This window comes from Acartia tonsa, chromosome 14 (genome assembly GCF_053477335.1).
Source record: "Acartia tonsa isolate MP-2025a chromosome 14, ASM5347733v1, whole genome shotgun sequence".
NCBI classification, from domain to species: Eukaryota; Metazoa; Arthropoda; class Copepoda; order Calanoida; family Acartiidae; genus Acartia; species Acartia tonsa.
The window spans coordinates 40,538,108-40,562,173 of record NC_137273.1 but is presented as its reverse complement, the minus strand read 5'-3'; the positions used below and the strand labels follow the sequence as shown (position 1 = coordinate 40,562,173).

The window sequence follows — 24,066 nt, the reverse complement described above, 5'->3', positions numbered from 1 at the left end:
ATTTTTAACAAAATTTTTCTAAAACGGGACGGGGTAAAACACATATACAATACAGTCAGGAGGTTGAAACTATTCTTATTGGAGAAGAAATATAATCTATGATTACTCAAGTGTCCCGCCCTCAAAAAATTATTACAAAATTTTGCCCCCAGCTTCAAAGTGGTTAATTTATGCAAAAACATGACCCATGCAAAATATCTTTTCTGTACTGCAAAAATTGTGACCACACAAGCACTGCAAAGTTTTTAAAATCTGCACAAAGACCTGAAATTTACTGAATCATAACTATGGCTTCTTGGCGCTCCCAGAAAAGGTCTTGAGGAGTAAAATCAGGAACTTTTGTCCATTTCAATATATCTGACGTTTCTAGCCTGAGAAAATCTCAAAAAAACCTCTAAAAATTGGACAATTCTCAATAAACCCTAAAAAATGGTGTTTTTTTTAGTCATTTCTAAGGCTAACGAGATATTTTAAAACAGACAAAAGTTTCTGATTCTACTTATCTAAAAAAGGTAATGTACAATTCCATTTTCCAATCCATTCATAATGAAATCCTAATTGCCGATATGGTTTTACACCATTTCACTTTCAATAGACAAAACTGGAATAATACAAATCATGTTTGCATATCAGTCAATACGCATATGAATTTTTTTTAATGGCATTCACTTATATCAAATGTGCCAAACAGATTACTCTATGTTATGCATTTAGCTAGAATTCAAGTATTTGAACCTACTTGTAGAACTTGGAGATCAATATCTTCAATAACAAGTTTTGAACTGTTGGGTGCAGAGCCTATTAGTTGTTTAAATTTTGTTGATCTTGTAGAGATAATTGCTCTGTGGCATTTCATTGTAGATCCTCCACACTCTACAGCAAGATCAGAGAAATCTGTTTCATTCAGGCACTTCTCCATTTCAGTTTGTAAAAGTTCCAGCCTTCCATCTTCCACATCATTTATCTCTGTATTGGATGGTTTATTTATTAGGTAATAATCATGAAATTAAATATTAACAAGGATGACAACATCCATAAGTAGCAAAGCACAAAAAATCATCGATTGGAATACGTACAGGTAGATTTAAAAGGTTTTTACTAAAATCAAGAATAGATTTATTGGATAAAATAAACATGAAACCTTGTTTTATTTTGCATGATGACGATGGTCAAAGTAAATTATATTAAAGATGCTCATAACAATGGGAAAAATTATTTTGATACAGATATCCCATAAAAGTTTGAAAATTGCATCAAAATAAACAAAGATATGGGGAAATACGTAAAGCATATAAAAATAGCCAAAAACCTGATAAAAGGCAGTCTGGCTGTCATGGTTGTTTTATTAAAACGACAAAAAATTTAATTTTTAAATCCTAAACTTAAAAAATTTGGAAAATCGGACCATATACACTGAAGATATGGAAAAAAGTGTGAAATATATAAAAATAGCCTAAAACCTGCTAAAAAGGCAGTCTGGCCGTCATGGTTATTTTGTTTAAAAGACGGGAAATTCAATTTTGATTTATATAACTGAAAAATTTTGAAAATTGGACTATAAACACTGAAGATATGGAGAAAAATGTTAAATATATAAAAAAACAGCCTAAAACCTGCTAAAAAGGCAGTCTGGCCGTCATGGTTATTTTCTTTAAAAGACGGAAAATTTATTTTGATATCTATAACTGAAAAAATTTTGAAAATCGGACCATAAACACTGAAGATATGGAGAAAAATGTGAAAAATATAAAAATAGCCTAAAACCTGCTGAAAAGGCAGTCTGGCCTTCATGGTTGTTCCTTTAAACGACGGGAAATTTAATTTTGATATCTGTAACTGAAAAAATTTTGAAAATCGGACCATAAACACTGAAGATATGGAGAAAAATGTGAAAAATATAAAAATAGCCTAAAACCTGCTAAAAATTGGTCCGAACGCCAATGATGTTTTAAAGTCAATTGTGCTCCTTAATAATGGGAATGTTGTCAAAAAATTTCAGCATTCTATCTTTTATAGGAGCTGAGTAAATCCCATTTCCCCCATAGCGTTACGGACTGACGGACTGACTGACGGACGGACGGACGGACAAAGTGAATTATAGAGTAGCTTCGCTACTAAAAACTTGGGGCATTAGCTTAAATTTATAATGTGCTGCTTATTGGAGAGGTAAAAATGGTACCAAATACTGTTGTCTGGTACATGGCACCTATAGTGAATAGTGAGAGTATGGAAATGCCTTGGCCATAGACGTCCAAGGGGGGGGGGGGTAATGGGGCGATTACCCCCCCCATTCAAAATTTACCCCTAACCTGGGCACCCCCAACCATTTAGGAGGGGGTATTTACCTCCCCCCCAATCAATTTTGGGGGGGGGGGTAAATAACCCCCCCAAAATAAAAATCTCCAATAAAAAATTTTTTGCGCACTTCGCGTGCATTTTTAATACTATGTATTTAATAAAATTTAAATTTCCCCCCCTAAAAAATTTTACCCCGGGGGTAAATTTTGGGGGGGGTAAACTAAATTTACCCCTGCCAACAGATTTAAGGGGGGGTAATTACCCCCCCCCCCCCAAGGAAATTTTACCCCCGGGGTAAAAATTTTGGGGGGGGGGGTAATTACCCCCCCTCCCCCCCCAAGGAAATTTTACCCCCGGGGTAAAAATTTTGGGGGGGGGTAAAAAAAATTTGCCGCGCCATTTTACCCCTCCAAAAACGAATTCCCCCCCCCCAAAAAAAAAGCTTGGACGCCCCTGGCCTTGGCCCATAAACAATCGCAACTCATAATCATGCACAGTTAGGACTTTAAGACAACGGTCGCGCAATCAATAATTGATTTATCATCAAGAAATGTTTTATATGCATAGCATACCATTAAAATATTGAGGGAGGTGTAAACATTCCTTACAAAGTAGCCTTGGACAAAGTAGCCCCGGAAAAAGTAGTCTCTAGGACAAAGTAGCCTCGGGACATTTACTAAAGAAAAGTAGCCTCCACTGTTAATAAAGGTCATGGCCGCAGCGCTCTGTTCCCTGGCCAGCCGCAGGCGCTCAGCCCCCTAGCCTATAACCTAACCTAACCAATGTATGAATGAAAGTAGCCTCCACTGTTAATTCATAGCTGGTTTAGAATTTCGTGGATTTTACAAAAAAAAAGGCTAGTAGATTTTTTTTTACAATTTTAATATAATGTTTTTACAATTTTTATGAAAGGTTAGGTTATAGGCTAGGGGGCTGAGCGCCCGCGGCTAGGCAGGCCAAAGGGCCGAGCGCTGCGGCCATGACATTTATTAACAGTGGAGGCTACTTTGTCCAAGATCCCTTAGTGTTAGCCTTTGTTGATAATTTATAACCATCCTCGTTTACTAGTTTTGAGCACAAGGGTCAGTGTTCCATCAGGTAAGAAGTTATCATGGTTCCTCTCTAGATCATCAGTATCAATTAATTTTAGCCATCTCCAAGACCCTTGCGCCAAAATTTTGGATGTACTGATTTCATATTCATTTTCTGTACCTAGTATGCTGAGTCTGTAAGTACTAATTTCAACTAAGCTATTTAGAAAAACTGATACGTATTTCGACTTTTCATATCCGTTAGGATTTAAATATATCTGAAATTTAGCTAATTTTCCATTGGTATCTATTATTGTAAATTCTGGAGATACAAAGAATTTATTTTCTGCTTTTCTCCTATTCAGGAAGTCTGGAATTTTCCAAAAGAACTCAGAACACTCTTCCATTGCCATTTTATGATTCTATAAAGTTTAAACATTAACTTCAAGTAGGCAGTTTTATATGAGTAGCAACTATTAGTATTCCTGTCCCTCATTGAATGTATGACTATTTACACTTTCCTCCCTTAAGTGCCCCTAGAGGCAGCATTTCGTAGCAGTTTAATTTTTATGCGGCTCCTACCTTAAAATTAATATATTAATTTTTGTTCATTATTGAATTTGATAAGATAAAATAAATAACATAAAATATTTTGCTTTCATTTGATTAAAGCTATATAAAAGTAGAAGAATGTGTGTCTATTTGTTAAGTAACAATAGTTTTTCATTTTATTATATAGAAATAGACCGTTGCCAGATTATAATATTACTTTAAAAAAATCATTTTATAGCTAATCTGGAGCCGCAGCCATTTCTAACGAAAAATACGGCTCCGGCTCCACCAAAAATGTTGCTGCTCCCGGCTCCGGCTCCGAAACGCTGCCTAGAGGTCTCTACAAATTCTACATAATTCGACTAGTTACTTCGCCCAAAACCTCTAAAAGAGCTAAGGTTAGGAAAATAGCCTAAAACCACCCATAGACATATGTTCATTAAAAATTACAATCAATTAGGACAAGCAGTATCCAAGATCTTAAGTTTCATACAAATTGACCTTTCTACCTTATCTTATAGGATAGCTTCTCTTCTGAAGAAACATTTACAAGATAATATTTTTAAAAAAATTATTTATTAAAAAATATACATTTACACCAGGGACCAGGGAAGGTCTGTCTGACCAACAATTCTATTAAGATGATGCAACCTCATCACAAAACCTATACAAGTATCAAATGTTAGGGATGGTACAACTATTATAAAAAAAACGGCTCTTAGTATAGTATGTTAGGGTATACATTCACAAAACCTCATCAAATAGTGTACACTATTAAATAAGAAAAAAACAGATGGATTAATAAAAACAAACACATATTTCCTACTAAACAAATCAGATGTAGGGAGATTAAAACATTTTTAAATACTGCCTGAAATTAAAATCTTTAATTTTTTTTCTTATCCATAAAATTTGTATCTGTATGAAGACAAAAAACAAAATATTATGACAAATTTGTACTCCAACGAATTTTCAAACACTTTTATTAACCCCTTAAAGAAAGTTAAGGCAAAATTTTTTAAATGATTAATCTATAACTAATAACATCTTACTTTAAAGCTCAAAAATAAAATTCATTGTTCATTACTTATTAAAAAGTGCCAATTGCATAACCCTGCAGGGCAATCATCTACCTAGCCTAAAATAACCTATAAAAACTAATGGGAAAATATGACGAAACGCCCCCTAAGAGGCTTTGCCACAAAAGGAACTATACCTGAACAATCAAATAAGTAAATATATAGAATACATATATAAACATAATATTAAATATGAACAATTCAGAAAAAAAATATATATTTCATGTAACAATATAAAAATAAAAAAATCACAAATGAATAGTTTAACATTTGACGTATTTCAGTAATATTAAAAGTTTTCATAAAATTGATGCCTTTTTAATCAATTCAATAACAAGGGAGAGGGCGGAAAGGACACTTTTTGAAACCAAAACTAAAAGTCAAAGGAACTAGACTAAATAAAGAGTTAAAGCTCTGAGATTTGGCATGGCAGTTGCTTTATATAGGTACAATATGGAACTATGAAGAAAACGTGGTGGAACCGCCGCTCCCGCCGAAAACCGCCGTTTCACGACGATATTTATTTTTGCCTTTTCTCGCCAAATTAGAGAATTTTCAATCATCTGAGATAAACATTTTATTTCATAAAAATTTCCCTTATATTTTCACTTGACACTTGACAAAATATTTAAAACATGTCAATATTAAATCGCAAGTGTCAAGTGCAAATAAATTAACCGGCATCATACTTATTACCCCGTCCCGGATTTGAAAAATTTTGTTAAAATTTTTGCCCCCAGCCAAAATATGGTTGATTTATGCATAAAAATGACCCATGCAAAATATTTATTCTGTAATGCAAAAATTGCGACGGTACAAGCACTGCAAAGTTTTTAAAATCTGCAAAAAACCCTGTTTTTATGGCTTTTTTGGGGCTTTTGTACCATCCCGATTTTAAAGATTTTTACAAAATTTCAATTCAAGTGTGTTGATATATACCTGAAATTTACCAAAAAAAATGGGGGCAGTCTCAATTATAACATATGAAGGTGTAGCAAGTAATCTTCTAAATACAAAATTGTCAAATTGCATACATATATAATAGGGTTGGGCCAGATACTTTTTTCGACGGATATTGGACATCTGGCTGATTTATAATGCCGGATATTCGACATCTGGCCAGATATCTAGCAAATATCTGGTAATTTGGCCGGATATCTGGTTATTCGACCGGATATCCGGTAATTTTCCAAATACCAAATATGTTGCATTTTAAATCATCCGGATATCCAATATCCGGCCAAAAAAGTATCCGGGCTACCTCTATTATATAAGTTTGATGCACAAAACAATCCCTTCTGTATATTAAACTTAGCGGTTGAAACGTTTATACACTTAACTTAATAAACCAACCAATCAAAATTTAATAAAGTTCTCAAAAGTTGTTAACCTAATAAATTAGAAAAACAATTATAAAACTTTGAGGACAAGTGAAATAAACAGTCAAATTTCCCCTCCCTCTCTGAATTATACCAGAGTGTACCAAAAGTCTAATAATAACTAGGGAGGCAGAGCACAATTGGCTGTTAATTACACTAGTCCCCGAAGTTTTAAAAACTTTTTCATTTGTTTGCTCAACAACTTTTTAGATTGTTTGAAATTTTAATTGGTTTAATAAGACGTTCCAACAACCTATTGTAATCAACAGAAAGGGTAAGTTTTTGTATAATCATGGGGTATATACGTCCATTTATCAGCCATTGTCTTCTCTATCTAGATCCCTGTACCCAAAGTCTAATAATAACTGAAATAATTTTATTTTTATTACATAACAAGAAATAACATGTTATTCAAGTATCTAAAGGGATAAGACAATATCTAATAAATTGATGTACATCCCCAATAATGATACAAAAAATTATCCCTTCTGTAGATTAAGACTAGAGGTTGAAACTTTTAAACACTCAACTTAATAAATCAACCAAATAAAATTTACTGAATTTCCCCAATGTTTTAACCCAAATGTAAGAAAACACCGTTATAACACTTTGGGGACTAATTTAATAAACAGCTCAATGTCCCCTCCCTCCCTGAACTCAAGAGTGTATCACAAGTCTAATAATAACTAGGGAGGGAGGTGACATTGGACTGTTTAATACACTAGTCCCGGAAGGTTTATAATAACATTTTTTTATTTCTTGGCTCAACAACTTTGGAGACTTTTATTGAATTTTAATTGGTTGGTTCATTAGGTTTAGTGATCAAACGTTTCAACCACTATGTAATCAACAAAAAAGGGTCAGTTTGTGTATCATCATGGGATATACAAATAAATTTATCAGCCATTGTCTTATCCCTCTAGATCCCTGTACCCAAAGTCTAATAATAACACTTTCATTTTTATTACATAACAAGAAATAACATGTTACTGAAGGATCTAAGGGATAAGACTATGGCTAATGAATGGATGTACATCCCCATTAATAATACACAAAATTAACCCTTCTGTAGATTAAAATTAGTTGTAGAAACGATTGAACACTCAAATTAATAAACCAATCCATCAAAATTTATTGAAAGTCCCCAAAGTTATTAAGTCAACGAATAAGAATTATTTTCAAACTTTTGGGACTAGTGTATTAAACGGCCTATTTTGTCCAATCTATTTCTGATACTTATTAAATGCAAATCTTTTCTATAATATGAGTCTGAACGAACTCCGTAAAGGTTAGCTCTTTTATTTAATCTAAGCAAGTTGAAATTTTTTGATTGAAAACTTTGGTTGATGATTCCTTTAACAATAAGGGTTTAGAAAGTGTAGCAACCCTGCAATCGGTACTTCTGCTTTATAGCTTTAGTTTTTGATATATTGAAGACGTAATTTTAATGCAAATTATTGCCAGTTTCCCAAGTGCCAAGTCGAGCACGTACCCCCCCCCCCCCCCATCTCCCGACCTTGAAAAAAGGAAGGGATACTTTCTAGTTTGTTTCTTAATTATAAAAGGTCAGGTTAAGATAGTTTATATTGGGTACCAGGGACCCTTGCAAGTTAATATAAGGAGGGAGGGGTTGTCAGTGATTAAAAGACACGTTGAGGAAAAGCACCGAACATCTTTTATAAGCTAAAAATTTTTTTTCCATTAAGTTAATACAAAATTAACAGAGATAAACAATGAATAATGAAACATAAAAAGATAATGTTAAAAATTATCTAATTTTCACAAGAAGAGCTTCTCCATAGTACTTTCTAGCGGTATCGCTCCTAAAGGACTCTTGGGCACCTGAGAGAAGGGTCGATCCTCTAATTTTATTTAAGTGGTAATAACTGAAACATTCCCTGGATCTATCAGAAACTTTACTGTAAAGAAGAAACAATTGCATACATATATAATAGGGTTGGGCCGATACTTTTTTGGCTGGATACCGGATATCCAGTTGATTTCTAATGACAGATAATCGTTATATGGCAAATTACCGGATATCTGGCCGAATAAAAGAACATCAGCCGAATAACCGGATATCTGGCCGAATAACCGGATATCCGGCCAAATAACCGGATATCCGGTCGAATAACTGGATATCAGGCCAAATAATATTTATTTGCCGGATATATGGCATTATAAATCAGCCAGATATCCAGTATCCGTCGAAAAAAGTTTCCGGCCCAATCCTATTATATAATATATATGTATGCAATTTGACAATTTTGTATTTGGAAGATTACTTGCTACACCTTCATATGTTATAATTGAGACTGCCCCCATTTTTTTTGGTAAATTTCAGGTATTTATCAACACACTTGAATTGAAATTTTGTAAAAATCTTTAAAATTGGGATGGTACAAAAGCCCCAAAAAAGTCATAAAAACAGGGTTTTTTTTGCAGATTTTAAAAACTTTGCAGTGCTTGTACCGTCGCAATTTTTGCATTACAGAAAAAATATTTTGCATGGGTCATTTTTATGCATAAATCAACCATATTTTGGCTGGGGGCAAAAATTTTAAAAAAAAATTTCAAATCCGGGACGGGGTAATACTTATAGTAAAACCACACTTCTCTTCTACTGCATTAGCAGCCTTCCACTTTCCTGTCGTTCCTTATACTTGCATTTGACGAGAAAAGGCGCAAAAAAAATTCAGCGGGAGCGGTGATTCCGCCGCCGTTTCTACACAGTTCCATTTTGTACCTCTGTAAAGCAACTTCCATGTCAAATCTTAGAGCTGTTACTCTTTATTTAGTTGAGTTCCTTTGACTTTTAGTTTTGGTTTTAAAAAGTGTCACTTCTGCCTCCCCCCCTTCAATAAGGTTCTGGTCTTAGCCCAATGCAACATCTATAAATTATTTTCCATTATGGCTTCGAAACCAATTAATATCCTCTGGTTCCGAGCCATACTGAAAAATCATTTATCGTAATGTGTTACAGACAATTTCCCACGAATATGATAATGAAAATCATAAAATTAATAACAGTTTTATTAGACCGGGTCTTAAACTAGTTTTAGTCTTAGAATTTTTCTTTGGAATATCCACGGAAAGCTGTCTAAAATACGATGTCATAAATGAGACTTTCAACAAAGTAAATACCTAATTAAGAAATAGACATTTGATTATTGAATAGAACCGAAAATATTAATATTAAGAAAACTTATGACTGTGTTTGTTCTTGTTCTTAACTGCCATTAATCACTCCCTGAGGCACGTCTACTCAACTTGACTTTTTTTCTTCTTTTTCCCGCCTGGTCGCCCATCCATGTAGCCTGGCAATAACAATACAGGATAAATAGGGCTGTTTGGGGACTAGTGTAATAAAAAGTTCATTGTCCCCTTTCTCTCTGTGTATTCGAAGGCTCAAAACTTTGGGTACTATATTTTATTAAGAAAGTATCTATTTATCCATTCCTTTGACGGTGAGAAGATTGCAAGTGCCGCCAAATAAAAGTTTGCCGCTGAAAACCGGTTTTGTGCCATTTGGCGCCATTTCACTGTCTACATCACTGTCTTCACCATCAGATGTCGTCGTCTGCTTGTCCGTCTAAATTAATACATATATTATTTGGGGGAGGCGGATGTGCCCCTTTTTGAAACCAAAAGTAAAACGTGCAGGATCTCAGCCCATAAAAGAGTTACAGCTCTAAAATTCTGCACAGCAGTTGCTTTTGGGGTGAACAATATTGAACTGTGAAGAAAGGGCGGCAGAACCGCCGCTCCCGCCGAAAACCGCCATTTCCCGCCGAATTTTATTTGTCTTTTCTCGCCATAATAGACATTGAATTTTCAATCATCTGAGATAAACTTGTTTTTTTTCGCCGCCGTTTCTTCACAGTTCCATATTGTTCTCCACAAAAGTAACTGCTGTGCCGAATTTCAGAGTTATAACTATTTTATTGGCTGAGATCATGTACGTTTTACTTTGGGTTTCAAAAAGTGGCACATCCGCCCCCCCCCCTTTATTAGGCAGGGGTGTATATTCTAACATTCTAATAATTTTTTTACCCTGCTAAAAAAATATTTTATCCCCCTCCCTCTAAATAAATTCAGTTATTTAAAGTTTTCTTGTCTATTTTATTAAATACAAATATTGTTCAATTTAGGACTCTTTATTTTTCATTTTTTTCCCATTTTTGGTTATTTTGGTAAGGAGGCTTTAATTTATTTCAAAAATAAGGAGAGAAAGGGACTTTAAACTAATTTCTTAAATTGTTTTACCTCTTGATTCGTCTCTTGTGTTTCAGTTTTATCAGCCATGCCTTCTTCATTTTTTTGTGAACTTTTCTCGTTATTTTCCAACGAAATAAAGTCTTCTTTCCAAACTTTTTCTTTTATGGGCGCTTTCTTTTCCTCCCTGTACTTTTTTAGCTTATCTTTAATACTTTTATCTAAGCTAACAGGTTTAGCTTTAGTTTTGGCACCATTTATTTCTTTTTGTTTATCACTCTCATTAACTTCTTGGTCTTGACTTGATTTGTTTTCTTCTACAAAGGGATAGTTACATGAAGAGATTTTTATGAAAAAAAATTGGGTAACTTATAAAAGTATCCAAAGGGTTTAATTAAACAAATAAGATAATGATTTGATTGATTTTTTTGATTGATTATCCATCTATAGTCTCTTAGGGTTTGGACCTAAGTAGTCAAGGAGTAGGCTGAGACACTTTTGTCTAGCCACTAGGGCTATCAAGCTCCACGTTCAAGATCATTATGACTTGACCCGCTATCTCATGAGAGCTACTCATTATTACCTCACCCTCGCCGGGTATGGCAGGTGTCCCAAATTATGTTACCGTAATAAATGACGCTCACCGCAGAGGAGCTTGGGATAAGTGTAGTACTGATATTATGTACGTGACTAATAAGTAACCAAACTTAACTCAATAATCCCCTTCTTACACAACCAGAGGACAATTATTACCTATAACGTGATTATAAACTGTTGGTACCAGTATTATTTACAGTCCAATGTCCCCTCCCTCCCTGATGTAACTGTACAATGTTATTTCCGTAATACCTAAATCTTTAAAACCCTGTGTGTATCCAAACTTTTCAACCAATGATAAATATTTGCATAAGAGGTAATTTTGTTTATGGTTATTGGGGATGTAACAACAAAAACATGTAAATCAATTTATTGTCCATTATCTTACTCCCTTAATATCCCTGGGAACTACCAGGAAAAAACTGCTTAAAACAAACATTAAACATGGAACTATTCCTGTTTCTTTATTTGTGTTCTTTTCCTCTGTCTCACTTTCAGATTCAGATGCTGGAATAAAAAACAAGGGGTATAGTCCCTTTCTTGGCAACGCCCCTTAAGGGGCTATTCTTCGTATTTTCACAATCTAACCTAACCTAAAATAACCCATCAAAAGCCATTTTCAAAATACGACGAATCGCCCCTTAAGGGGCGTTGCCACGAAAGTGACTATACCCAAAACAAGGATGACAACATTCATAAGTAGCGAAACACAATAAAAAAATCATAAAATGGTTAGTTATATAGCAGATAATCAGTCATACCAAAGAAAAGAAAGAAAATGCAAAAAAAAACTATTAAAAATTACGAAACCTTGGAAAAATACCTAGAGTTTAAGTCTTTCAAAGCATGACAGACGGACAAAACAATTTAACGGCTTAATGCGAATATGTGTGCGCCCCTAGAGGCTTCTAGAGGACGCTAGTTATTTATAAATTGATATAAATTTACCTTCGGATTCTTCTTTCTTCTTCTTTTTCTTGGACTACAAAATTTTAAATATTAAATTATACTTGCAGCTACGCCCCTAGAGGACCCCCTATTTTTTTGTGGGAGTGGGAAGGTCGTCGACTTCCCACTTGCAATTTAAATTTTAAATAGTTAAAAACCTTCCCAGAACCTATTAGAAACTATAATTTATGTATCGGTTCCGCAGTTACAGAGATTCTTCAGTACAGACAGACACAGATCCTGTTACACTTTTATATTATTTCGTATATTTCACAATCGTCCTTAAGGACACTTTAAAATTTCTTAATTGGTACTAGAAGCTGCGCCCCTAGCGGCTCTTTAATTTAATCTATCCCAAGACAATATATTTTTAAAATTTTAAGCAACCTTCCAAACACCTATAAAAAGCTTCACTATAAAGGATAAACATATCTGATCAGTGGTTAGTGAGATCCTTTGGTACAGACACACAGATAGACATCCTGTTACTTTTACTATTACCTTTTTTGACTTTGGGGTTTTGCCTCCCGGCGTAATTGGTGCTCCCAAAGAATGCAAAGCTCGCGTCAACTCCTGATAATCAAGTTAGGGTTTATTTCATTGATTCATGGAATCGGACGAGAACTGGTGCATCAAATAAGAGATTAGAGAAACTTAAATCAGGGATCTAAAGGGATCAGACAATGGCCGATAAATTGCATGGATTATGTGCATTCCCAATGATGATACACAAAATAATCTCTTCTGTAGGTTACAAGTATTGGTTGAAACGTTTGAACACTCAACTTAATCAAACAACCAATCAAAATTCAAAAAGTTCTGTGTGTACTGCAGGAATTATGCACAGGAAAAAGTAACCCCTCCTTTTTTCAATCTATTTTTAATATGTTGTGTTTCAGTGTTCGACAGGCACTTTGTAGGAAAGTACCCATAAAGTTTCCAATTAAAAATGTCATTAGGAAGTTAATTTGTAATTAGAATCGTATTCTTTTTACAGTTAAAATATCACAATTTCTATTTTTTCAACTTATTTTTAAAAACTTGGGCAAATGTTTAGCTAAGCAACTTTATTTATCCAATTTTTACCCTTACTGAAAAGGTTTCTGGTAGAATCCGTAAAGGTTATGTGTTATAAGTTAACTTTAAAAATTTTTTTTTTGTCTATACCTACCTAGTTCTTAAAAAAAAAATACACATATTTACTAATTTAGTGAATATTATCGTTATACTTCTATTTTTAAGCCTTAAAACACACACATTACGGATTCTACCAGAAACCTACCCCTCTCTTTTTGCAGGAAGGGAAAAGAAATGAATCTTGTTCAGAATATAATCCCCTGGTTTTACCTGAATTTTTTCTTGTTGTTTTACTGCCAGTGAAAGCTCTTCAATTTGTCTCTGCTGCTGCTTTAACAGGAACGAGGTGTTCTAAAATTACCAATAATAATCTTTACTGACAGACCGACGGACAAACAGTGTTTGCCTGGATGCGAATAGGCCATAGGGATTTTTTACAAAAAAAAATCTGCTTTAGATCTTAAATAGTAGCCGAGAAAAATTCGCTTTCTCTTGGCCGTACAGTACACACATACAGACAAGTAGTAAGATATTTTGTTTGTCTGTAGCGAAGGATCTCGCTAACCGACATGATTCTCTTTTACAATGTAGCTTCGCATAGGTCCTGGGAAGTTTATAACTATAAGGAGTAAAAAATATAACCATTCTCAAACAATTTATTTAACTTTTCTTTTAAAAACTAAAATTAAATTAAATAAGGTGAGGTCCAACCCCTCCACCCACCTAAAGCGCCACTATAGGCCTCTAGGGGCGTGGCCACTAGTTTTTTTTATATAAAGTAGAACTATATCTGTCTGTCTAAAGCTTAAGATCTCGTTAACAACTGAACCTATTGGGCTCTACTCTTCAGGGAATATGGCTATTGGTTCTGGGATAGTTTTAAGCTATTTTCCGAATTTAATCAATGTTTAGAAAGATCTAAAAGACTAGGTAAATTAAAAATATGAAAGCTAATATCATGAACACTTACTAGTTGTGGAGAATCTTCATTTTCAGACGAACTTTCAGAGTCGCTCGACTCCACCAATTTCTTTTTTTCATTTTTCTTCTTTTTACTTTTTACCTCCGAATCTACCAGGCTTTTACGCTTTTTCTCCGACATTACGACCATCTGAAAAAAATAATATAAAAAAAGGTGGCAACCTTTATTTGTTTAAACGACCAAGCAAATTGACCAATAGGAAATCGACGAAATTATTATTGACCAATGAAAAATCCGCAAAATATTTATCAGCTGTTTTGTTCCTCATTTTCATTGGAGGATTTTTCCTTCTTGTTTTTCTTTTTCCGTTTCTTCAGAGGTTCGTCGGTTTCGGCGATTTCATCTTCTGTGTGGCTTCGCTTCTTTGCATGCTGTACATCCTCACACTAAAATATATTACAAAATCAATGATTTTATAAGATTAGATACTTTTAATAATAGTTCTATAGTGTAGATGTATATACAGATAACCCCCCCCCCCTTTTTCAATGACATTTTTCGTCTGCTACCAAATTGTTTTCTGCTACTTGGCTGTGTTAATATTCACGTTACCATTGGTTGATTTTCAAAGGACAAGGTAGAATTGAGAGTCGGCACAAGGTCATTGCGATAAGGAAATGCTGTTATTTAACCCTCTCTCCCTCTAGTGTTTTATTCTAATGTTTTAATGATAACGAATTCCTTTTTAAAATGAAAATGACACAAAAACCCATAAAAATCTAGAAATTATTTACTAAACTTACAAATTTGATATTCCTATTTTAGGATCGATTAGGCTTGATTAGATGATTACAAAACTGTAACATACATTCTTCTAGCTCTACTACTAGAGTAAACCCGCCCCCTTTTTTTATGATAAACTCTTGACAAAAATTTGATAACTTATATTAAAAATTTCACATAATAGGTAGAAGTTGTGTATAAAGAATGTCATCTTGGGTTGTAGTCAAATGCGCTTATTAGGTCAACCTGTCCTTAATTTTGACCAAACGCATAATTAGGAACAATTTGACCTAATAAACGCATTTGACTGGAAGCTTCATACACGTCCAAGGGGGGGGGGGGGTAAAGTGGCGATTCCCCCCCCCCTTAAGCAAATTTTACCCCCGGGGTAATTTTTTTTTTTTGAGGGGGAGTAAAAAAATTTTCGGCGCGCCATTTTACCCCCCCTTAAAAAAAAAGCTTGGACGCCCCTGGCAAGCTTGCACCTAATTTTACGGAATTATGCAAAAAATGATGCTCTTAATTTAGCTTCTACTAGCGCCCACGCCCCCTAAAAGCCCCTAGTTGCACTATAAATGTTTGTTTTACAAAAAAAATAATACGATACATATGTTGCTTTCAAGTTTATACGAGTCTCAATACGTAAAACTTTTTACTGTGATTTCTATTTGTTGGGTGGTGGTACACTCCCCCCAAAATAGTTCCAGGACCTATGAGAAGCTACCCTGTTAAGGAGAACCCGATCGGTTCAGCGGTTAGCGAGATCCTTCGGTACAAAAAAAAACAGACACACAGTCAGACAGACCCACTTCCTGTTACTTTATTATAATGATTGTTCTATCCCTGAGAGAAAAAACTTACCTCTTCATTGTTTTGTTTGTCCTTTTTCTTTTTCTTTTTTTTGACTTCTGTAGACTCAACTTGAGGAGCAGCTTCGCTCTCTGCTTCAATTTCAGCCACTACTTCTCTGTCTTTATCCTACAATACAAGGATGATTATCCCATAATATAAACTAGTAAGGTTTTTTGTCTGGAGCTTATGAAGAATACTGATCCAAATTATTACAACTTTTAACTTTTTAAGGGAAGCTTGCTATATGTTTTGCGGTGGTTATGAGTTATTTTTCTGACTTCCTTCGCCCTCTTCTAGAGGCTAGGGGTACAGCAACTAGTTCCCTATAGTTTTAAGACTAGCGGCTACGCCCCTAAATACCTGTAGGGGCACTGAGTGAAAGGGAGCGTGGACTCAACTCTTTTTTTTTATTTAAATTGCGGGGGGGGGGGGTTGCGTTCTAGGTTTAAGTTACCCTTCCACAAAAAAAATAAATAAACCTTCCCTAGACCAATCAGGAAGCTTTATTGTAAAGGAGAACCATACAAGTTTAAAGCGTTAGCGTTATCTTAAGGTAGAGATACAAAGAAAGACAGACAGACATCCTGTTACTACGATAGTATTAGGATTAGTTTGCGCCCATTTTAGTTATTGGAATATATAAAAGTTTTAAAATTAAATTCTAGAAAAAAAATATTTAAACATATTTAAAATGGACTAACTGACTTTCAAGTAAAAAAGAGCATTACTCATTAAAAATATTCCTAACTGTTTAAGGAATCATTATGCAATGTTTAAACTTGGTTGGATGATTCTTACCTTTTTATTTTTCTTCTTTTTCTCAGATTTTTCAGCTTCAGTTTGAACATTTTCATCATCACAGGGAGTTTTATTTTCTGACTTCTTGGCAGCTTTTTCAATGTTTTCTTTTTCTATCTCTTCATTAGAGTTAACGTCGCCTTTTTCTTTTTTGGATTTTTTCTTTTTCTTTTTTGTAGGTAGCTCCTCATTATCGATGTTGTTGTCAGTAGTAGGTGGACTTTCTGATGGTTGATTTTCTTCAGAGGGTTTATTTTGATTTTCTCTCTGTTTTCTAAAATAGAGGGATAAGACAATGGCCGATAAATTTATGTACATCATTATATGTTTTGTTGAGATCAAAAAGACAAAAAAAAATAACACGACAAAAAATTTTCAAACGCTGTAAATTAATAATATTGTAATATTGTAAACAGTTTAATTAAAGTTACCATTCCTTTTTCTAAATAATAAGCTTATGAAACAACAGTTGACCTCAATAAAACATTTGATGATATTTCAAGTGCTTAAAATTTCAAATTTTTGTTGGATATAAAACCATTTTAAGTCTATATAACTATATTAAGCATAAACCTAGTATATTTACCAAAAATTACTCAGGTTTACTAAGGGTGGGGAAAAACCCAGGGTTTTTTTTAAAAAGCCAAGCCCAACCCAACCCAACCCAAAAACCCTTAAAAACCCAGGGTTTTAAGGGTTTTTATGGGGGTTTTATTGTTTTTTTTTTAAAAAAAACCTGGGTGGGTTTTTTTTGGGTCGGTTTTTTTGTATGCCCACCCTGGGTTTACTACTGGAAGATGCTTATAATCTTTTGCTATTATTCGTGCATAGTCCCCTTTCCTACAGATCTGCAAATGTACCCCTACATTAAGTCCGAGCAAATTCTACAGTCCCTGGTTTCCTACAAAGATATGCAAACGTATTCAGGGATCTAAAGGGATAGGACGATTTTTTTATGTACATTCCCAAGGATATACACAAAATTATCCCTTATGTAGATTACACTTAATGGTTGAAACGTTTGAAGACTCAACTTAAACCCCAAAATTGTTGAGCCAACAAATAAAACAATAAAATAGGACAGGTCATTGTCCCCCCCCTCTCTCTCTCTCTCTCTGAAACGTATCCCTACCTTAAAAGTCCGAGGGTGTAATCAACATTCTCAGTGCCGCTGAAGCCAACAAAATCAACCTTTTCATCTTCATCACTATTCTCCTCAGATGTATTCTTATCTTCAGTTGAATTAAACCTGTGTTGGCAATGTCATGGTGTTCAATTATCATTCACTAATAGTTATATCCAGCAGCATGGCTTTGAAACCGATTAATATCCGTTGGATTATAACCGGTTCTCAGCCATACTGAAAAAGCATGTATATCATTGTGTTATAGACAATTTTTCACGAATATTAAAATAAAAATCATAAAATTAACACCTGTTTTAATCAGGGATAAGGGATGGGAAACGTAGGAAAATATTATTTCAGGCCTATTACAAGCCTAGGCCTATTTCTAGCCTAATAAACCAGTTTTGGGATAGCGCAGTAGTTCGTATAAAATGCTAATGAAAAAGCTGTGTGTGTGTGTGTAGATAAAGTATAGAATCAAATTCAGGTAGCTAGTTTAAAGTAAAAAACATAACTTTTTATAAACCTATATATTAATGGCTTTTGTTAAAATGAAGTTTTTTCTCTCCCAAAATTTTTTATCTTTTACTTTGGTAATTTGAACTGTCAGAAAGCTATCGTTGGGTTTCTCTCAGACAGATTTTAGTTTGTATTATTTGCATTTTCATTAATGAGTAAAAATTTTATTTGAAAATTTCATTGCTAATTAAAATTCAAAGTAAATAAATAAATATGCACTTGGGTAACATTCTATCAAGTTCTTTGGATACTATACTGGATATAATGTAATGATATATCTGTACTGTGTTGTATTGTACAAAAATTAGGGTGAAGGTGTTGTATCAACTCCGTACTAAATTTTTAAAATTCAAAATACAACATCTAATTTATAAACTACCAAATGAAAATTCGTAGCTACCTTCTTTCCAAAAAAATAATCCCGTTATTTTTGTTTTTTCTATGTGGCCCTTTTTTAATGTTCAACTCTAAGCAGATTTAATAATTAAACTAATGTGATCTAACACCATTTATATTTATTTTTTCGTAGCAGACGAAATCATTATTTTTTCTAAAATTGTCTGCTTCTAAAATTTCCGCCATCTGTGATTTGGGCTTGTTTTGTATCAACCAATCACCAATTGGCGGAGCCAATTGGTGATTGGTTGATACAAAATAAGCCCAAATCACAGAACACTATTGGTTTAGAGCGGTAGCCAATATGAGCCGTCCGCCAGTAAGGTCATTAAATTAGGCAAATGGTAAAGGTTGCATGATCCCTTTCAAAACCAGGCCGAGACCTAATTAATGGCCAGGTTTCCGATCCCTTATCCCTGGTTTTAATCTTATAATTTTTCATAATGATATTTGCGAAAAGCTGTCTACAATTCGATGCGATTAATAACTCAAATGTACCATATTGAAAAATGCAATATTTATCCCAGACTAACAAAATTGGTATTAATACTATAATTTTTTTTATTATTCGTGGGAAATTGTCTGTAATACTATGCTATGCATGATTTTACAGTATAACTGAGAACCGGTTCAAATCTAGCGGATATTAATCGGTTTCGAGGCCATACTGGAAAACATTTTGGATATCATGTATAGCCAATATCTCGCTGGCTAATGTACCGATATGGTTCTCCTATACAATAAACGTTCTAAAGTTTAAGAGAATTTTTATTTAGAAAAGGTTTATAACTATAGTTGGGGACTGGGAGGGTACTTTCATAAAAAGTAGCAACCCCAAGAAAATTATCTTAACTTTAATTTTTTAGAGAAAGTAACCCCCTCCAATTAACTCAAGTGGTCCTAGAGGCCTCTAGGGGCACATTCACTAGCATAAATTAATTCCATGAACATCTCCCTGTCGGTGTATGTAGGTAGGCCCTTGGCTTTTAGTGCGGCCATTTTCTGCTGGAAATATTCTTGGTAATTTCCTTTCTACAATAGTAATCCTATCTTTATCAGGAATCTTAAGGGATAAGACAATGGATGATAAATTGATAAACATCCCCAATGATATATCATGTTAAACAAAATTATCCCTTCAATAAAATTATTGGTTAAAAAGTTCGGGACCAGACAAAAAAAATAAAGTACCCAATGTTTTTGAAATAAACAATAAGACAATTATAAAACTTTGCGTACCGTGTAGGTTACAGTCCATTGTCCCCTCCCTCCCGGAATTGTCATACATTCCCAGTATATCAAGAATGACTACACCCATAAAAAGCATATCTTGATAAATCATGTAAGACAATATAGTTCACCCAAAATTATCTTAATGTTTAGAACATGTCACAATTTAACAAACAAAAAACACGTGTCAAGTGAAAATATACGAGAAAGGGGGAGGTAGGTTGTGCTAAAATTCCATAAAGGTGTGAGTTTTAAGGCTTAAAAACAGTAGGTAGAATGATAATATTCACTAAAAATAAATATATTTTTTGTCTATGGTTCTATTAAATAAGGAATACACATATTTAGTGAATATTATCGTTCTTCTACTGTTTTTAGCCTTAAAACTCACACATTTATGGAATTTTAGCACAACCCACCTCCGCCTTTTTTTTAAACCCCTTTTTGAAAAGACACAACTTTATGGAAAATGAGAATAATTGTCTGCATGCCCCTTTAGTTAAATATTTCTTGGATAATATCTCTTGAAATAAAATTGGATTATTTTCCTGAATGGTAACGACTCCATGTTCCTTTTCTTCAATGACTTCACCTGAATCAAAACAATCATGACAACATCCATAAGTAGCGAATCACAAAAAATTTGAGATGGAAATACTGTCATATTTTTGTAGCCTGACTGAATGTCCGACGGACAAAGTAAATTATATACTAAATGCACTGGTTGCACACATGTATAAGGAATCTTGATACAAAAATTCAGCCGTCTATCTTAAAAAGCAGTCGAGAAAATCCCATTTCCCCACTTCGGACTATGGGACGGACACAGACACACAAAAATATTTGGATGTTAGCTATTTAAGATTATTACAGCCTAAGTGAATTAAAGAGTAGATTATCATCCAGCCATTAATAAATTTGAATAAAAAGCGCGGGACTAAAAAAACGCACTCGAAATTTTTTTTGGATCTTCCTTGGTTAAGATTACTACAACCGTCCCGCATCTTCCACCAAACGCACCCCCATAATTGGTTTTAATATCTTTTTTTTTAATATTCAGATAATATGTCAATATGTTACCTTTAGCTGCGGCAGCTGCCCTCGCAGCCGCCAACTCAGCCTCTTTCTTCTCCTTCTGCAGAGCCTGCATCTTTTCAGAACCTGTGCCCAAAATACATCCAAGATCCGCTGAAAAAAGGAAGTTTTATTTTGACTTTTATACCTAAGTATTCTAAAAACAGGAAGTTATCAGAAAACCATAGTATCAAATAGACATTCCAATTACTGAAGTAAGTTGATAATAGTTCTGGGCAGTTTTTAGTCCTTGTTGGTAGGGGGTTGTAAGGTCAACTCCCCAAAATTATTTTTAAAAAAAAACCTTATTTAAAGATTAACCTAGTCAAAACTTTTTCACAAATTCAAAATAAATTCAAAAGAAGATGGAACAGAGGGAGGGATGTCAGATTCTATTGCATTTCTTCCATTAAATATATAATGTATTGCATAATATCCGGTTTAAAACCTACGTTATCTTATTCGTTGGCTCAAATACTTACCGTGAAATTTTTATTGGGTGGTTCCAAACTAGTAGTGACCAAACTTATCAACCAATGACTATAGTCTACAGAAGGTGTAATTTTTTTTATTGTCACTGGCTATGTAAATCAATTGATGTTGTTGTGGTAGCCATTGTATCGCCCGTCTATCCATGATCATCGAAGGGTTGGCCTGTATCAAGGCTAAGGAATGTCGCAGCAGCCAGAGGGTCCATCCATAGTGATTCAGCAGTTAAGTTGGCTGGGTCAGCAGGACAATTGAAGAGATGGTTAATTGTATGTGATGGTTGGTTACATTTGGGACATTTATCTTCTATCAGTATAGTATTCTTTGTAACAGCTGACATGTACGAGTTGAGCATAGAAGAATATCCGGATCTTAGTTGGCATAGCATACTTCTTGTTTGTCTGGGAAAGTCTCTTTCAGCCTCATTAACAGGAGGGGGAGGGGCGTCTAGAACTTTATTGTCAGTAAGGTTGTTGATGGATTTTCTTACATACTCAGTATGGATTTGTTTAAGTAGTGTTTTATAATTTTGATTGTTTACACCACTTTCTGGAATCATGTCTCTAGTATCATTTCCAAATCTGGTTTGGAGAGTTCTACGTTGGCTGCATCTACGCTGCGAATCTACCACCAACAACATCGGTGCCAAGAGCCAACACCTACAACAGGGAACTACGCCCTGTTTCCAAAGTAAATCAATAGATCGTCTATTGTCTTATCCTTTAAGATCCCTGATAATACTTAAATTTTGTACTTACTTGAAGAGTAGTTGGCAAGATCTTTGCCGCGTGTAAATTTCTGATAGTGGACGCGCTTCTTAGATTTCTTGGAAAGTTTCTCTAAAGATTTTCTCCCCTCCTCCTGGGCGGCCTCGTTGCCATGCTCCACGTTCAAACTGGCAAGAACAGCCTGAAACAGTTACAATGCACAGTGAGGCAAGGGCGTCTAATTTTTTTGTTTGGGGGGGGGGGGGAGTGAGCGTTAATAGGCTAACTGAACCTAACCTAAACTGACCTAAAGTAATAATACAACCCTCCCCCCATCCCGGATTTATTATCAATAATTTTTTTTTCAAAGTAACTATACATCTATCTATTAAAATTAACAATGATAAGTTGATTTCTATTAATTTCTATCAATCTACCCTCTAGGGAGTTCCGACATTAGTTAGGGTACCCAATCCTTAAAAGTAACTAGATGTTCGTCTCTCTTTTGCTTAATATCTCGCTGAAGCTTCTTAGGGGTCAAGGGAATATTAACAACTATTTAGTGCGTGGGTACCTTCACTGCCCCTCCCCCCCACCCCAAGATAAATCGCCACCAAAACGTTTCACCACATAATACCTGGAAGTCATCCTGATGTGCCAGCCAAACATCATCATGTCCCTCGAAGCCCATCCCCTTGGAATCCTGCTTTTGTCTCAGCGTAATTGGGGCGATGATGCCATTCTTGTTCTTACCGAGGCCCTGAAACATGAAAATTTATGAGGAATTACATAACTATGTGTTACTAGCTCCTATAGGGTGCTCTAACCCAGCAGGGCATTTCTATCCTGACTTAGCATAACCTAACAGCATTTCTCTGGCTTCTATAGACAACAATATATTTTTTATGAGATAAAGCACACATATTTATTATTTTACTTTCTGCGGAAAGCTGTCTTTAGTACAATGCGATAAATAACTATTCCAGTATGGCTTCTAAAATCACTGATTAATATTCTATTTTAGAATCGTATTACAAAATTTTTTTCACTAGTAGTAGAAAAAAATAAGGGCCTAATTTCCAGGCTAACAATATTAGAATATTTTTTAAAAGCGAAGCTTTTCTATAATTAGGGTCGGTCCGTCCGTACGTCCGTACGTCCGTCCGTACGTCCGTAACGGATAGCTTTTTTCGTTAATTTAGACATGTTAGAATTGTCCTATCGATTTCAAATTTTGCATGGTGATTCCTTTAGTAGTTAGGTACGATTTAGAAAGCGTAGCAACTCTATAATCATTACCAAAATGTCCGTACGTCCATTTTAAACACGTTGATTTTTTTACTTTTTTAAATAGTTTTTTTTCGCTAATTTAGGCATGTCAGAATTGTCCTATCGATTTCAAATTTTGCATGGTGATTCCTGTAATAGTTAGGTACGAGTTAGAAAGCGTAGCAACTCTATAATCATTACCAGAATGTCCGTACGTCCATTTTAAACATGTTGATTTTTTTTACATTTTTAACAACAAATTTGTATGTGACTTAATTATTTGATTGGTCTGATTTTTGGTATACTGATTCCTGGGACATCAAAGTACAATATTATAAGCGAAGCAACTCTATAATCAAGTCCTAAAAATGTAAGTATGTCCATAATCATTATCCTGTATCAAGCAGTTTTTCAACAAATTTACTTACAATTTTGCTTTGACTCTTATACATTCGCATTCTGATTATTCAGTTCTGACATTACACAAGTGTTAATGTCCGTTTGTCCTACCGTTTCAGAGCTTCGCTTTTATGGATGTTGTCATCCTTGTTTAAATTTTACTATTTGCGAAAAGCTATCTAATCTATTATACCTTGCCCTTTTGGTAGCCCATTTTCTCCATGAGCTTGAGGCCAACTTTAGTTTCGTCGTTGGCCCACAGGTTGCCACGTGGGTTCAGCGTCAATTTTGTGCGCCTGCGCGGTTCTGCCAGCGCCATCTTGATT

The 24,066-nt window shown here is 34.5% G+C and overlaps 2 protein-coding genes across 3 annotated transcripts in view; both read right to left on the bottom strand.

Annotated features, from left to right (window-relative positions):
• The window catches only part of LOC145305780 (uncharacterized), an 86,198-nt gene extending 62,133 nt beyond the window's left edge, over positions 1–24,065 (bottom strand). Inside the window, exons 1-10 of one of the 2 annotated variants that reach the window (XM_080147580.1) lie at positions 23,934–24,065; positions 22,710–22,832; positions 22,124–22,274; positions 20,883–20,990; positions 20,353–20,394; positions 19,532–19,606; positions 17,664–17,784; positions 16,532–16,805; positions 15,743–15,859; positions 14,287–14,544 (exon numbers count right to left, since the gene is read on the bottom strand). In XM_080147580.1, coding sequence (XP_080003706.1) covers positions 14,407–14,544; positions 15,743–15,859; positions 16,532–16,805; positions 17,664–17,784; positions 19,532–19,606; positions 20,353–20,394; positions 20,883–20,990; positions 22,124–22,274; positions 22,710–22,832; positions 23,934–24,059 — 1,275 coding nt within the window. In that variant the 5' untranslated portion in view covers positions 24,060–24,065 and the 3' untranslated portion in view covers positions 14,287–14,406. Of the gene's footprint in view, positions 1–14,286; positions 14,545–15,742; positions 15,860–16,531; positions 16,806–17,663; positions 17,785–19,531; positions 19,607–20,352; positions 20,395–20,882; positions 20,991–22,123; positions 22,275–22,709; positions 22,833–23,933 lie in introns of those variants that run through there. The other variant, XM_080147581.1, reaches the window with a different exon arrangement.
• LOC145305783 (uncharacterized) lies at positions 9,496–14,287 on the bottom strand. The gene is made up of 8 exons (XM_080147587.1): positions 14,147–14,287; positions 13,447–13,527; positions 12,601–12,672; positions 12,100–12,133; positions 11,610–11,658; positions 10,606–10,873; positions 9,801–9,931; positions 9,496–9,658 (listed from the first exon to the last, which is right to left on the bottom strand). The coding sequence occupies exons 1-8, from the start codon at positions 14,285–14,287 to the stop codon at positions 9,601–9,603; spliced, it is 834 nt and encodes a 277-aa protein (XP_080003713.1). The 3' UTR covers positions 9,496–9,600.
• Position 24,066: the final 1 nt, after the last annotated feature.

What these genes read in the sequence shown, in the direction of transcription:
- LOC145305783 (XM_080147587.1), bottom strand. Translation starts at nt 14,287, where the DNA reads ATGGTCGTAATGTCGGAGAAAAAGCGTAAAAGCCTGGTAGATTCGGAG. An exon ending in GAAGAAAGAAGAATCCGAAG is followed by an intron (nt 11,659 to 12,099) that starts GTAAATTTATAT and finishes TTTTTATTCCAG; the next exon opens with CATCTGAATCTGAAAGTGAG. An exon ending in CACAAGAGACGAATCAAGAG is followed by an intron (nt 9,932 to 10,605) that starts GTAAAACAATTT and finishes GTATTAATTTAG; the next exon opens with ACGGACAAGCAGACGACGAC.